The sequence below is a fragment of the Fringilla coelebs genome (assembly GCF_963513975.1).
Source record: "Fringilla coelebs genome assembly, chromosome: 8".
Taxonomy (NCBI): Eukaryota; Metazoa; Chordata; class Aves; order Passeriformes; family Fringillidae; genus Fringilla; species Fringilla coelebs.
The window spans coordinates 29,241,162-29,257,516 of record NC_140066.1 but is presented as its reverse complement, the minus strand read 5'-3'; the positions used below and the strand labels follow the sequence as shown (position 1 = coordinate 29,257,516).

Here is a 16,355-nt window from a genome sequence, read left to right as displayed (position 1 = left end):
TACAGTTAAACCAGCAGAGAGGCACCGAGTGCTGTCATTGAGGGACTTGGTTGGTCTTGTACAGCCATTGAAAATTACAGAAATCCATAGGAAATCCATATTTTAGGAGCCCTGGTTCCAAATCCTAATCAACTATAAAACATTGCAATTGATAGAGCAGGTAGTCAGCGTAAAAGTGTTGTACTGAGAAAGTCGAATCCCTTACCGTTGCTAAGTCTGCCCAGAACAAGAAATTCCATCCTAATCTTCTATTTATTTAAAATATCCTTCACTGAAAGTAGCTTCTGAGGTTTAGAGAATTTGCTTAAGTTATAATGTTAAATGTTATTAAGTGAAAACATATTCATTCTTCTGCAGCTATTATCACCGCCTTGCATAATGAACTCTATCAAAAAATTAAGGCAGGTACTGTAAATGGTGACGATGCCTTTGTAAAACCATAGTGCATCCATTTGGCCAGATGTTCTTGGGATCAGTTTTGATCTGGTTGCCTGCACCTGTAAGTTTTTACAGAGCATGATGCTGAACATCTGTATTTGAGAATGCCAGAGCCACCACATTGTAGCAGCACCTGGATGATGTGAATGGCTCTAGTGGGGACTTTCTTTTTTTTTTTTTAAGAAGTTATTTATTTAGATGATGTACTGTGCATGATGACATAACAAACAGGGGTAAATGCAGATGAACATCTTAAGCTGTGTAGTCTAATCTGAAATATCAAGTTAATCAGTTTGGGGCATCTGCATGGGTGATCTGATAATTGAGCACTCAATTCACAATGAACCTTAGAGGATGAGCATGACAGTTGGTATTCTCTCTATCAACCTGCAAATAAAACTGGTAAAAAACTTTTGTGTTGAAGGTAAATGCATGGAATGAAGAACAAAAACATAAAAATAAGAAGTCTGTGATAAAGTGGGAAATACTGAGAAATCTTGCAAATTCTTTAGATGCTTTGTGATCTGTTTTTTCTTTTGGCTCCTTTAACGATATGCATGAATTTTTCTTGACTTAATTTTTAAAATTTTTTTTTTCATATACTTCATAGACTTTCTGTACTTGGTACAGACATCCTATATTGATATATTTACTACTGTTACATCCATTTGTGTGGAAGAGGAAAGGAAAAAAAAGATGACTCTCAGAAAATGTGGAGAAGCCCTGTATCACCAGAAAAGAAAAAGAAGATTAGCTCTTCATAGAAATTTCCCTTACATTTCTCTACACAAAGGTGGCTTTATAAAAGAAGGAAAAGAACAATCATATAAAAAATGTTTCATATCTCTTTGTAGAAGAAGTAAGGCAGCTTAACTTGTTTTGTTGCTGGGAGTGTAGAACAAGTGTCACAGGGCTGTTGTGATGGAAGTAAATACCTCTAAATTATTGCATTCACATTAAAGATTGTGTCCTTTTTCTTTACCTGCTTTCTTTGAATAAAGTGTGAAAGAGATGTACTCGTGTTATCTCCACATCTCCATTGTTAAATGTTACATCAGGGCCAGCCCTATTCCTGTTTTAGCTGTGCTCTGATCAGCTCCCCTCCAGGATGGAATTTACACCCCGGTGCAGTTACATCAATAGAGAATTTGACCTCCAGAGTGTCTCTTGCCACCTGTGTAAGACACAGCGTCACAATGGTGTCTCACAGGGTCCGGGATGAAAGTGTAACGTTCAGTCTGATAAAAGCCACACCAGGTCACAGATTTTCCAACAGGAGCTTTTTGTGGGCCTCTTAGGAGAGGAGCCAACCATAGCAACTAAAAGTGTGCCAGAGGAACAGCTTCTATCAAGGAATCTTTGGTGTGTGTTTGTTAAAGCAAGCAGCATAATTGTTTTTAAGTGCAGTGCAATTGTCTTTAGGGGAAAGTGCAAAGCTGTGAAGGATTCCAGACCATATGGGAAGAAGCAGGGTAGGAAGGAGCCATCTGTGATGGAAACAGCCTGTGCAACTCAAGATAAGAAATAGGGCAGAGTGAGGCAGGAGGGGTGAGAGTAGATGTACGAGCCCTTTTTTATGCACTGTCTTCAAGGGCATGTTTAGAAATAAGCAAGGAGCAGGTCTGGGAGCTGCTGGAGGAGCTCAGAGCTGCAGGTCTGCTTGGATTCAGCTGCTCAGGAAAGGAGCAGAGTGTGCTCAGGCTGTGGCTGGCAGCAGGGTGTCCTGACCAGGCAGGGGGGAGCTTTGCAGTAGGCAGAAGGCAAAATGGATGTACACAGAAAGTAGAAAACTGGTTTAAAGGGTGTCACTCCTGGCTCATGGCCTTGTTAATGAGATGGTGAAGAGGAACTTGGAACAGAAACACAGTGAGGAAATGAAGAACAGGTGCTACAACTTGCCAGTCCATCTGACAATTCCTCTTGTACTCCAGGGTTAAGAGCACCTAAGAAATTTATTATCAGGATATGGCTGGATCTATTTAAGGTGTCTAACTTTATTTAGTAAATTCACTGAAGTGATAAATGCAAGTGAATTTTCCTTAAACAAAAAGGTTTTTAGCAGTGACAGTAAGAGATGGAACAAAGCAGCTGGAGTGAGGACTGAGAATTTCTTGGTTTTGAGGCAATTATAAAAGATCCAAAGGGCCTGCCAAATGGGAATAAGCCATAACTGCCTCTAACACTTGTTTTCCTACAACAGGGAAAATTGAGCAGACAAAACTCTCAAAGTATGTCTGCCAAAAGCCAAAGGTAACAGAGACACCCCTAAAAGTACCTCAAGTACTTAATACTGTTCCCTATGTTGTAATGAAAACAATTGTTTTCCATAGTAACTGCAGCAACATGTTACATGTGTTCCACTCAAACAGAGTGAAATGGAAGAATGGAAGGGGGAATAAAGTGTTTCTCAACAGCAGCCAGATTTTCCAGCTCAATTCTTGTAACATTTCCATGAAACAAGTGCTTGTTGTTGGGTTTATTGGTTTGGGAGGAGCTTAAGGGCAGATGAGAAAATTCTGTTCCCTTTTGAGATGTAGGAATTTGCAGCCTCAGAGAGAAAAAAGAAACATGTGAAGGTTCAGCTGAGAAAGTGATCTCAAACATGCTCTGGAGAGGACTTTGTCAGTCCACAGCTACATCTGCTCTCTGTTTGATCTGAATCTTACGTTTTTTGGTGGAACATATTCAAAGCCTTTTGTTTCTGTAACCTTCCCTGAATGTGGTGACTTAATTTTCAGAAGTGAAGTCAGAGAAAGCCTGCTGTATAATCCATGACTAGTCTTCAGCATTTGATATACAGATGGTTCCAATAGCTTCTCTGGCTTTGAAATTAAAAGTAGAAAGTCTCTGGGGTCAGTTGAAGGTTCCTTCAGGAAATGTATGCTGAGAGGTAAGGTAGGTCCAGTAGCCTTTTCGTGTTCATCCAATATTTCCTAGGAAAGAATGAGCCAGGCTGTCAAGCCTTATTTCTCTTCAGGTGTGCCTGAAGGTCCCTTAGTCCAGGGGGCCTAATGTCACAAGTTGGTGAGATAAGGACTGTTTTCCAGGATTTAATTTTAAGTGACTTTAAGGTATCCCACTGCACTGGTGTCATCAGTCTTGTGCTGACACAAAGTTTTGTGATGGGATTTGGTTCTTTGCAGTCAGTTAGGGAGCAAAAATTGTTGATGGTTTCTCAGTTTCAGTTGAGATGCTGTTGACTTGACTACCTTTGTGTATGTGCTGTGTGCCAAGTTTAGGAGAAATCATCACAATAACCAGGATGAATTTTGATCACATAGAATACTTTGCAAATGCATCAGGTTTTCAGGATCCCCAAAGGTCATCAGTTGTTTTCTCTCCTCTCACAGAACTTCCCCCAGGGCATCAGTGACTGTTTAGTCCTGAAAAAGTGTTGGAAAATCTACTAAATGTGGCAGCACTGGCTCTGTAGGGATGAGAGTGTTCTCATGAGTTCCAGCTTGCAGGACATTGTCATTAAACACGATTTTTGCAGTATGGGGAATCATGACACTGCAACCAACATTTAACTTCCCTGCTGCATCTTGGTTGTGCTGCAGATGTAGGGAACAGCTCCAAGCAAAGGACTTCAGGTCCTTTTACTTAGGAAGGCTGAATTCAGTTCTGATGATGTCATTCCTAATGGAAATCCAGGGATTGAGCAGCTGGAAAGACATTACATGTGTGCTGTGCCCCTCACAACAGTTTTGTCTGCTGGACTGCTGATCCCTACAGTGGTTTGTGCACTAACCTGTTGCTAAAATGACCAGCAGGACTGTCCTGGATGGTTCTTTGTATGGCTCCTGCAGTGTCTCTGCAGGTGTTGTTTGATTTTGTTCATTATTGTTGTTAGTCTAGTCTTTTACACTGTATTATTTAGAAAACCTCTTCCCCTCTTACACCACTCCTTCCCCTACCAAAAAAATAAAAAACCAAACCCCACTTGCCTCACAAGATTGTGGAATTTGCCAGAATGCTTGCATTTGTGTTGACATTTTTCTTAAATTCAGTTATTTTCGAGATATGTGCAGATTTCTTCACTTAAAGTTGCCAACATGAATGGCTTCAGATTGCTCTCAAAAGTTCCCTTTTGTTTTTCAGCCTACAAGAACATCATCAGAAAGCATTTATTCCAGACCAGGTTCCAGTATACCTGGCTCTCCAGGCCACACTATCTATGTAAGTATTCCTGCTGATGAATAAGCTGCTGAGCCTTTGCTTGCACATGAGCTACTCATGCTGAAATAAATCACTTTTATACTGATGTTTTATTTTAGTGCTTAAATTGTTAAAACCTTCGCCATGTAGCCTTTATAGCTACAGGATTTCAAGAGCAGGGTAGGCATTTTCCAGGTCACATTTCTCTTGGAAAGGTACAGTAAATCTTTGGATGTCACTTGGTGGGCAGAGGGGTCATTTGGCTTTGTTAAGGGTTTTGTGAAGAGATCTGTGCGCTTTGATACACAATTTTTGAGAGGTCTGCTCTCTGCTCTTGGGGAATGTGGGGAGCAGAGTCAGCTACACTGAAAGAAACCAATCTGATCCAACACCTTCCAGGTCAGAAATCAGTTTTCTCAGTTGTGAAAGGAAAGGTGGTTTTAATTTAGGGAAAAAAAATGTTATTAAGCACAATGCTAAATCACTGATTTTATCAATAACCTTGAGATTATAAAGATGAAAATGTAGAGTGAACCCCAGAAATTAGGCAGTTAAATTTATAATAATGCAGAAAAAATGTCCAAAATTACGAATCTCACGTCCTGAGTTAAACTCTAGTTCTGTGCATTTCAACAACCACAAAAATAAGCTGATATATGAAAAGTGTTGACACTGCACATATCAAAAGACAAAGTATGTCCTGGAGAACTGCCATTTTGTGGGTAATATCAACTTAAAAAAACTGTAGCTTATGAAAATAAATGGTTGCTCAAAATCACTGTCTGTGGAGCAACATGGCAGCCTAGATCAAGGTCTACAAAAATATCTGTAATAATTTATATTGGATTAAGAGTATCCAGATGTATTTGCACCTCATTAACAAACTGGTAAAAATACCACAGAAATAACATATATTGAGATACCTAAATATTTTAAGTATTAAAATGGTTTAAGGTATTTTTTAATATCTGGTAATTAAAAGCTAAACAGATTTGAGTCTGTTTGTAGAGAGTGAATGTCCCAAATATTTCAAACCTTGCTTCTCTAGCAAGAAAGGTTTTGTTTTTAGTTTAAGGCATTGCTTAAGAACCACCAAGACCAGTGGTTGTTAAAGAGCTTGTGAAATGCATATTAATCTGAAATTACTAGGTGCTAGGACTCAGAGCAGAAGTGAAGGTGAGTTTCCTTATGCAATCTACTGTGAATAAAGTACCTTTTAGAAGTGTTGAAAAACAATTTGAATATCCTCTTTCAGTTTTATTCTGTATTTCTGTAAGGTAAATAAACCTGTATGAGGATTTATTTAAAGTCTTTCTGTAAGTAAAGAAATATATTAGCTATCTAAACTAAATGTAAGGCCTCTTTCTGTCTCCCTCTAATGGGTGCAGCTGACTTTGGAATTTATTTCCTATTTCTACGTTTTTAACTAGTCAAGATCTCCTTGCAATCTTGGTGGAAAACAAAAAGTCCATGCTTGCACCATGTAGTTGGTAAAGAGTGGATGCTTTAGTCAGAAGCTTGGGCATAGGATGAGTGATGAATGCAATGTAATTATTTTACCTGGTAGTTTGGATACCCAGTCCTGACAGTCCTCCTTGTCTTTTTATTTCCTTCCAATAAGTTCTGTTTCCTCTTGTGTGCACAGTTATAAATTGAGTATCTGTCTGTGGTCTTCAGCATGAAATCCTTTTGTAATCTCTGTAATCTGCAAACTAAATTGATGTTATCACCCATTTTACATATGGGAAAACAAGAGCAGAAAGGTGAAAATACTTGCCTGAGGCCACAAAATGAGTCATTTGGAGAGCTGAAGTTTCCAGCTCACTACTGGGGATAAAAAACTTTTGTAACTAGATCTATATATGTCATGTTCTTTCTTCCCTAAGAGAAGAGAAAACACTGTGAGCTGCTGCAGAGGAGGCCTGCTGGAGAAGAACAAGAAGCATTCACTCCAGATGTAGGGTGTCAAAAAGGGGTTTCCATAGCAACAGTGTGACAACAAATACACAAAATCATGAATTGTGTAAAACAGAAATTGCCAGTGCACTTGTGTAAGTTAATTTATCTTCTGTCTTTGACCTTTAGGCAAAAGTAGACAATGAAATCCTTGATTACAAGGATTTAGCAGCCATTCCCAAAGTCAAGGCCATTTATGACATTGAACGTCCAGACCTAATTACTTATGAGCCATTCTACACCTCCGCCTACGAGGACAGACAGGAGAGACAGAGTCTTGGAGAGGTAATGACCCACCAGCACCTCATCCTGCTGTGCACTGCATCCACAGCCTGCTTTGCTTCCCATGGGCACTGCTGGAGGCGGCTGTGCTGCTGCTCACGCTGCTTTGTGTCTGTCTCATTGGGGTACTGGGAGTGCTCACGGTGCTGCCTCAGGTGTGGACTGCAGGGTCAGACACCTGCATCAGCACGGGCTGGCCCTGCCTGCTTCCTCCTGGCTGCCACGGGCATCCTCATCTTTGGGAATGGCAAGGCACGTGGGGCAAAAGGCAGCGTGCTGTCGTGCTGTGGAGCACCGATATTCACAGGAGGAACACCGTGATGTTCTATGGACTAGGAGGAGCAGGATGCTTATCTCACAGAAATATATATCACCAGAGCACTTTGCCAGACATACTGGATAAAGTTGTGTCAGGATGAAGTGCTCTTCCACCTGGGAAAGCAGGTTAATTGTGTTACAGAAATACCTGCCTCACATTTTGACCTGCTGGCATTTAGTAAAGGGTTCTTGTATCACACAGCAATAAGAAAACACTCACTCATTTATTCTTCTAACTTGTATGTGAAGGTGTCTTTCAGATTGGTGGTCCCCAGTTTTCTCAGGTGAATTTCCATGGCTGCAATTACTATTTAGATCATTCCAGTGCAGTCTGTGGAGCAGGCTTTGTCATGTAATACCATCTGTCTGTGAATCAGACTTCCTGAATGCAGATCTAAATGGATGTGGAAATGGATTTACTGCTGCAGTCTCAGTGACCTTACTGACTGTAACTGAATTGAGTATGAAGATAAGTTGAAGAAAAAAATTACAGTAAATCATTCACCCACCAGTGGTCTGTAGAACACCAGATCAGTGTGACTAATAATCTGCTTTCTTATCAGTGTTAGAACACCAGATCAGTATGACTAATAATCTGCTTTCTTATCAGTGTTCTGCCCACCCATAGGTCAGAACTGCATCAGTTTTTCTCCTTTGTTCCTAAATGTTTTATAGAGCTAGTTTTTTAAATCATGAATTGGAAATTCAGCTCAGGAATAAAATAAGAGATTAACGGGTCAGAACATTACAGAATTTCTCCCCTCCAGTTTATGTTGGTAGTGAATCCAGCTGGCATCTGGTTCAAGTTGCATTGGTGACCTCTGACCAGTTCCAGCAGGCCTGACCCATTCCACAAAACCTGCTACAAACACACGTCTCTTGTTCGTCACAGGGGGAGAACTAATCTCACCAGAGAAGGTGAACTGTATGTTAATCCTTAAAGGGGAGCTTCTTACTGACAAAGCAGTATGTTGGAAGCTGATAAAGCAATATGGTGTAAGTTGTCTGCTTTTAAGCTCGTTCTGTGAGTAAGCAAAAGCTTTTGGGGTTTTCTTACACCATATTTTCACCAGCATTAAATTCAGTGAATTTCTAGTGACTACAGAAATTTGTTCTGTAAACAGAAGGGGCTCTCACCTTCTTTTCAGAAGATTTTGGGTTTCACCCAGTGCTGCAGCTGACTTCTGTCACCTTGGGCAAGTTACCTCACCTCTTTGTATCTGTTTCTCATCCCTTCCCTTGCCCTAATGAGAACACAAGCCCATTGGGGTGGAGTGATCCCTTACCCTGTGTTTGTGTTGTGGTAATCGAGTGACAGAGGTCTTGGTAGAACGTACGTCAGTCCCCAGCACCTTTAAAAAGCAAAGAAGGTGACAAGTTTAGTTGTGCAGTGATTTATCCTGCATTCTCTTTGCAAAGGGTGTGTATGTGGTGGTGTTTAATAAAAGGGGACCCTCAGTTCATGCATGAAGAACTAGAAATGCCCCTCACTGTGGTGGTGTTTGCGGGTCCCCAGGACGAGGGAAGAGATGAGAATCTTGACTCCATGTTTCAAAAGGCTGATTTATTATTTTATGATATATATTATATTAAAAGAAAATTATATATTAGAACTATACTAAAGAAAGAGAAAGGAGACATCAGAAAGCTAGAAAGGAATGGTAATAAAATCTTGTGACTGACCAGAGTCCTGACACAGCTGGACCTGTGATTGGCCATTAATTAAAAACAACCACATGAGACCAATCAAAGATGCACCTGCCACATTCCACAGCAGCAGATAATTATTGTGTACATTTTGTTTCTGGGACCTCTCAGCTTCTCAGGAGAAAAATCCTAGCAAAGGATTTTCCAGAAAATATGTCTGTGACACCTCACCATGATTTAAAAAGAAAAAAAATAACCGGCAGTCTCAGCAAACAATGATCTTTGGGTGTACAAGGGAAGATGCGCAAGAGGCACATTAACCACAGTTAATCCAGAGAGGCACACAAACTTTAATTGTAGGGAATAGGCTGCAAGAAAACGATAGATTTAGCCACAGAAAATGAGACAACAGCGTAGCAGTGAGCAAGGCAGGGTAAGGCAGGGCAAGGCAGGGCCAGGCAGGGTAAGGCATGGCAGGGCAGGGCCGGGCAAGGCAGGGCAGGGCCGGGTAGGGTAAGGCAGGGCTGGGCAGGGCAGTGCTGGGCAGGGCAGGGCAAGGCAAGGCAGGGCAGGGCCGGGCAGGGCAGGGTAAGGCAGAGCTGGGCAGGGTAAGGCAGGGCAGGGCAGGGCCGGGCAGGGTAAGGCCGGGCAGGCAGGGCCGGGCCGGGCAGGGCAGGGCCGGGCAGGGCAGGGTAAGGCCGGGCAAGGCAGGGCCGGGCCGGGTAAGGCCGGGCAGGGTAAGGCAGGGCCGGGCCGGGTAAGGCCGGGCCGGGCAGGGTAAGGCAGGGCCGGGCAGGGTAAGGCCGGGCAGGGTAAGGTAAGGCAGGGCCGGGCAAGGCAGGGCAGGGTAAGGCAGGGCAGGGTAAGGCCGGGCAGGGTAAGGCCGGGCAGGGTAAGGCAGGGCCGGGCAAGGCAGGGCAGGGTAAGGCCGGGCCGGGTAAGGCAGGGCCGGGCCGGGTAAGGCCGGGCCGGGCCGTTCCCGGCCTCCCGCGCTCCCTCGCTCGCTCGTCCCGCGCTGTCCCGGCGCCCTCTCGCGGGGAGCGCGGGCTGGCCCCGCCTGCCATCGCCCTCGGAAACACCAACCAGATCGGAAATTAATTGTCTGCTACCGAGGAGAAGGTTTCCCGAAACTGCCAGGTATTCCGGTTCTGCGCGACCTGTCACTTCTGCCTTGCAGCCTGGTGAACACCGAGGCCGTCTTTTCTCAGCTCTCGCTTTTGTTGTGTATATATTGAGAAGCAGCACTTCACCTCTCTGTCCTTTATTTCAAGCATTCTGTTTGTTGAAAGCACTAAATGCTCTGAAACACCTTTCACTAAACAAGCAGACATAAAATGAAGAAAGGATTTTTTTCTAACATGATAGATGTTTCCAAGTGGAGCAGGAATCCCACCTGGGGTAGTTCAGTTAAAAGACAGCTAAAATAGATCAGTGTGACATGAGAATGACAGCTGTAAAAGTTAGCAGAAATTTCCCAGGCAACAAAATTATCTGTGTGGCTTCAGGTATTAGAGGAGACTCTCAGATCTCAAAGAAATAGAGAATTGAGACTGTTGGAGTAGAAATTTTTATATAAGTTTGGTTAGAAGAAGCCCTATTCCCTTTCCCCTGCCCCTTCCTCTTCTGGAGCCATCACTATGTTTCCACTTGCTTGCTGTTCAGGGATGGAGCTGCTTTTCTTCTCACCCGCACAGTGTGTTTCAGACTGATCATAGCGTGGCTTTCTGTCATAGACCAGGTTTTGAAAGATTTGGTGAAGCAAATGTTCCTTGGCAGCCTGCAAGTTTGAGATCTGACAGTTCACCTGTGCATGATGAGACACTAAATCGGCTGCAGAGTGAGCTTCCATTTCCCAAAAAGCCACGAGACAGCATCAGCTAGTGATGGAATAAAAATACATGAAAGGAAAAATACCTGGATTCAGCATGCCACTTTTTGAGCTGCCTTCCCAGTCTTAGATTCCTGTGGCTCCCTTTTACTGTAGCCATTAACTCAGCATCTGGGCAACCTCAGCAGATGATAGAAATTCATTTATTTAGAGTTAACACATGAATTGCTACTAGAAAAATGTGGAAATGCACCTCACAACATGTAATTTTTTCATTCATATTGAAAGTTTTAGGTTCGCTCTCAGTTTTTGTAGAGAATGTTGTTCCAAAGCACTGTGGAGCAAAGTTTTTACAGCTGCTGCTGTTAGATGATAGGAATTAGGAAAATATGAATATAAAAGATTTCAAGGCTTTGATGGAAAGTAGCAAAAACAGTTTTTAACAGCTTTATGGAAATTTGCTGAAAAGGAGATGTCCTGTATCCAATAAAAATCGTTGCTCCTTTGTTTGGATACTTAGCATTCCCAGTGTCACCAGCTCCATGCGAGTGAATGGTCTCTCAGTCCAAAGTTTATGGATATCTACTAGCTGGATATTTATTACCAGAAACTCTGCAAACATTTTACACTACTGCTGTTGTACATTAGTGTAGTAGTTGGACCTGATCAGCTGTTTTACTTCTGAGATATTATCTTAATAGTTATATCATTCTCTAATTACGATCTTATTTCAAAGCATAATCTCTTGCCCACTTTACTATGACAAATCATATTGAAGTTTTGTGCACAAAGGAAATAATTAAATCCTGATCTCCCAGCTTCAAATTGCCTGGTGGTTGAAGAACACATAACTGGTAATTACACATAGCTTTTATTCTTGTTTGTACCATCAGCATATGCATAATCATATGTTTCTTCTAAAAGCATTTCTTGCCTCAGTTTCCCTATGTGTTACAGAAACTTTTCATAATATTGTGCATATTTCTGCCCACTGGCCTTCGTGCAGTTCTTTCAGTACACATGCTTGTAATTCCTGTCTGTTCTCCTTACGTAACCATGGAGCAACCCAGACATTTAAAGGAGGTCACATCAAAGAAATGTTGATGACAACTACGTGCTCCTTTGCATGGGTATGAAATGTAAGGCCTTGGGGAGAAGCACATTTTTGCCAGAGTGTGTGCGTTGGAGGGAAAACATGCTTCATCCTGAAAGATATTCTGTATTTTGATTTTCCATGCAAAGCTTTGAGTTAAGTTTATTTACTTTTGATTTCCATTTTAAAGATTTCTTCATGACAGGCATGGTTGCTAAATTAATAACTCTTTCTGATTTTCATCTTTACAGCTATGTTTTAGTTACCACAATGATTAGATGGCTAAGATGATCTTGCATGGTACTTGACTCAATTAGTCACACTCTAAAAGATTCTCCCAGAAACTTTAAACATCAGTGATTTATGGACCAGTCCCTGAGCTATTTGGAAAAAGCAGGTTCTAGTGCTGGAATGGTCTCAATAATTTCTGCATTGCCACTTGACACTGTCATACGTCAGAGTACCTGCAGCAATGTTTAGATTACCATTTTCTGGCCCAGCATATGCAATGATATTTCATAACCTTATTTTTTATGTCTTTGCAGTCTCCAAGGACTTTATCACCCACCCCTTCTGCAGAAGTAAGTTTGGTGGAACCTTTGGGGGCAGTGTCCTTCTGTGATTAGAATTATTCCCTCGAGCCAGTGCAGGCGTTGGGTTTGTTGTCAGTCAGATCCATCCCTGTTTGCCACACAGGCCTGTTTTTCAATGTTGAAACTTAACAAAAATTTTTTCTAAGAAGGAAACATGAAGCTCCTACTGTACAAGAAGTGGAGCTGCCACTCCTCCCACTAAAGCAGAGCTCTTTGTCCAGCAGGTGTCACTTCTGGTGCATTCCTGCTCCTTGTGGCACAGGCTGATTCAGGTCCAGAGAGCTGCAAGATTTACAGCAGATAAAATGCTGCTCTAAGCATCCAAAAAATAACCCATGTTTGCTGCTGAAACATTTGCAGTTTCGTCTTGAAGAAAACATAAATATGGTCTGGTTAGGTTATGCTTTGCCAGAGGAGTTAGATTGAACATCATCATAAAATGGAAGAGTTGGGAAGTCATTTGTCAGGATACAATAAATGGCCTTGCAGAATCATTATCATTGCATTATCCTGTTGCTTTTATGCAACATAAAAGATGCCCTTTTTGCTACTAGTTAAAAATAAAGGGACTTTAATATTTATTGCAAATCCTCATTCATTAATCAGTCCTTTCCTTTTTGTCCTGGTTTAGTTTACTTCATGGAAGGGTGGGGGGGTGAGGATGTTGTTTGTTTTGAGGTTTTTTGTTTGTTTCTTTTATTGTCTTTTTTTACCCCCAGGAACCAAGTAAACTGAATTTTGCTGTACAAGGTGTCATGTTTTCAGATGCATGGGGAATCTGATTTGGATGTAAATATCTGCTGATGTAGCTGGTGACACATGGTCAATTTAGCCACAAGAGAGCTCTGTGCTGCAGCTGTTGAATTCTTGCTGGTCTCCAAGTTAGCTTGCTGATGGCCAGCTCATGTGTCTTGTACAGGACACTGCAGGACACACATGCTCTGGATGCAGCTTCCCTTATGGAGTCAGGGAATGTGGGCAAATCTAGGATTATTATAGAGTTTAATAGAAGTTACGGGTGGAGTTGGAACCTTCCACGACTGGATTCTGACAGTAAAAATGGGTTGGAGCAGATCCTTGGAGAGCAGTGCTAATGAAGTAGGTTGAAAGCTTAAGGGATGTTGCTATTTCAGTCGCTTCTGCCAGTGCCTTCAGATCCACGGAACTTAAGTGCTGCTAAAAATGTGTTCTGTGCATTTACATTTACCAGTGGCTGCCTCTGTCCTGCAGGGCTACCAGGACGTTCGGGACCGCATGATTCACAGGTCTACCAGCCAGGGCTCCATTAACTCTCCCGTGTACAGCCGGCACAGCTATACCCCCACCATGTCACGTTCCCCCCAGCACTTCCACAGACCTGGTAAGGCCAGCTGCATTGCAAATCCGTGCAAAAATAATCTTTCTTTATTATGCTACTCAGGGGTGCAGTGAAGCACTTCTTTCTCTTAGAAGAGGAAGTTTAGGATTGAAAAATTGTATATTTTAATATCTCGTTTTCTACCTTTTTTTGTTTTTTTTTTTTTTTGTTCTGGATTGAAATAGTCTTTTGCACTAGGCTGACTGTTTCTTGCATCTGTAAACATGCATCTTCTGGTTTTGTTTCCAATCAATTCTTTTAAAAATATGTGTATGTTTCTGAAAGCAAGCGGAAATTTGCAGCAGTGAATTGGGAAGTTCATTCTGGAGTTTGGTGAAAGTATCACATATTGGAAACAAAAATTATGGCTTGACTGTACAGAAGTTAGTAATTTAGGTTTACTGCCTTGTAAAAAATTTCTTTAAAGCTTGCTGCAGCCATAGAATCTCATATTCGGAAGCAAAACACCCATATGTTCCCAATTGCTTGTCATTTTTTAAGACATGGACTCAGAAGGTATCTTTTTAATTAAAGCTGTAGCCAATTGCCTGGGAACACTTGAAAGCATACTTTATTTTCTGGTTTAGCAGTGATGTACAAATTCTATGTACAGTATAGAAAATGTACAGGTCATTCAGGTTCCCAGTGCCTTCAAAATTACTGGTTGTGTATCTGAAAGCAAGATATGAAAATGAACTATTCATCCACACCCAAAATGCTTAAAAATGTATGGCTAAATGCTACTCATTGAAGACTTTTCAAGACTGATTTTATTGTCTATGGTAATGAATTAAATCTTTGTGATCTGTTTTTAAATTAATTGATACAATTGCATGGTTTCATCTTCCTTGGTGATTACAGCTGAACAGTTGGGATGCCAAAAGCCCATATGCAATAGGAGCTGCATTTTTAAAATTAAAGATTTGTAATAGAGCCACCACTGTGGAACTTGAATGCTGTAGCCATTTCCTAGTGGGGGTGGGCTGAAAGCAGCCAATTGTGTCTGTCAGTGAATGCCTTATTTAGGGGGACCCAAGGGAGGTGGGACAGAAGCAAATTGTGTCTGATACTTAGCGCTGACAACATGACTGTGTTTTAAGATGACGTTACAACTGAAACTGAAAGAGACTTGAAAATGTGAAAAAGCTGCAAACTTCTGTCCCTTGGTTCTCCATGTCTCAGGGGATTTTTCCATTTTTTTCTGTTGTCTCAGGGATATGAACAAATCCAGGCCCTATTCCAGACTTGACTCTGGTTGAGTTTTACTGTCTGTGTTCAGTCAAAGACCTTCCCCAGAAGCAATCTCTGTTTATGTAACTCTTGTGATGGGCAGATGGGCTCAAGCCAGACTTGTGATCCAATGTAAAATCTTCCAAAGTCCACAGCCTGAAGGTTTTCTGGAGAGATACTTGTTCAAACTTATCTGTGTTCAGATGATCTCATCTTGGGCTCTTGGGCTCACCTGTTACTGCTCCTCATATGACACAGAAGTAATTCTGTATAATTTGTCATTTGATGTTTCCTACCCTGTTTTAGGGTAATTGTTAAAGCTACTTTAATAATTTTCCTACAGTAATTATTTATTGAATAATAGCACAAACATATGTGGTTTTTTCCTCCTAAGAGCACTTCTTTTCACCACGTTATTTTGCAAGAATAATTTCTCTCTGGATAAACCCAGTGGCCCCAGATCACTTCTCTTTTGCTCCCAGCTAGCCCTTGAGAGAGAAGTGAACTGCTGTACTGACGTTGTCAGGATAAGGTTCTTCAAAAATCGAGTGCTACAAGTTCTGAAAAAGTTTGCAGCCTTTTCCTCCCCTGGCGCCCTAGCTGATGTTGGCAGCATTTTTGGAATGTCTTAAAACAATAGAAAACAGCTTGCATGCCTCTTGACTGACATTTTTTGGTCAGGGACTTTTCAAACCACCTGCTTTCTTAACTAATTGAGCGTCAGTGTTTGTGATGTTTGCATGCTGGTAGCAGGCTGCTTTCTGGTAACAGGGCATTGCTCAGAAGCTCATTAAGCCAATGATGTTATGCTAAATTAGCGATGCAGTTCAAAGCCTCTCTTCTAACACTTCCTGTAATTTTGTCGTAACATTTACGGGCCCTTCGGTGCGTCTTTAACCGCTCTGTTGTTTTTTTCTCCTTCCTTCTTTCCAGAATCCTAATTGTTCAATGCCTTTTTTTTTCTGCTTCCTTGGAAGCCTCCTTCCCTGCCTGTCTCTTATTGCTTTTCTTTGTCTCCGTTCTGTCCTGCCCCTGCCTCCCGGGCGCCGCAGAGCTGCTGGCTCTGGGCGCGCGGCGCGTGGCACCCCCGCGCTCCAGCCGCCCCGCGCTCCATGACTCCCGCCCCAACTCCCCATTCCGACACCACTTCATCCCCCATGCCAAAGGTAAGGAGCCAGGCCTCTCTCCAGGGAGTACCCTCCAGGCTGGAGACCCGTTAGCGCTCTGGCAGAGCTGTGAAGGCGTGTCTCTGGGAGGTTGCCTATGGCTGTGTAGCTGAGCATGCCTGCTGCACTCAGAATTACGTTTAGAATAGACATAATGTCCTTTTTTTGGAGGAAATATGTCGTTTCTAAGGGCCCTAGTTGAAGAGTCACCAAGCTTTTACCTGGTAGAAATACACAGAAAAGCATTGTCATTTATTACTCAGAGCCTGTATGTGCCGAACTTAGCTTC

At 42.1% G+C, this 16,355-nt stretch overlaps 1 protein-coding gene across 11 annotated transcripts in view; it reads left to right on the top strand.

Moving 5' to 3' along the window:
- The window catches only part of ABLIM1 (actin binding LIM protein 1), a 192,337-nt gene that overhangs the window by 149,487 nt on the left and 26,495 nt on the right, over positions 1–16,355 (top strand). For 10 of the 11 annotated variants that reach the window (XR_014616344.1, XR_014616345.1, XR_014616346.1 and 7 more), the window contains 4 exons: positions 4,540–4,617; positions 6,682–6,837; positions 12,266–12,301; positions 13,544–13,673. Coding sequence is in view for 1 of the 11 variants with exons in the window: in XM_084210467.1 (XP_084066593.1) it covers positions 4,540–4,617; positions 6,682–6,837; positions 12,266–12,301; positions 13,544–13,673 (400 nt within the window). In the remaining 10 variants the exon portion in view is untranslated. The remainder of the gene's footprint in view (positions 1–4,539; positions 4,618–6,681; positions 6,838–12,265; positions 12,302–13,543; positions 13,674–16,355) is intronic. The other variant, XR_014616349.1, reaches the window with a different exon arrangement.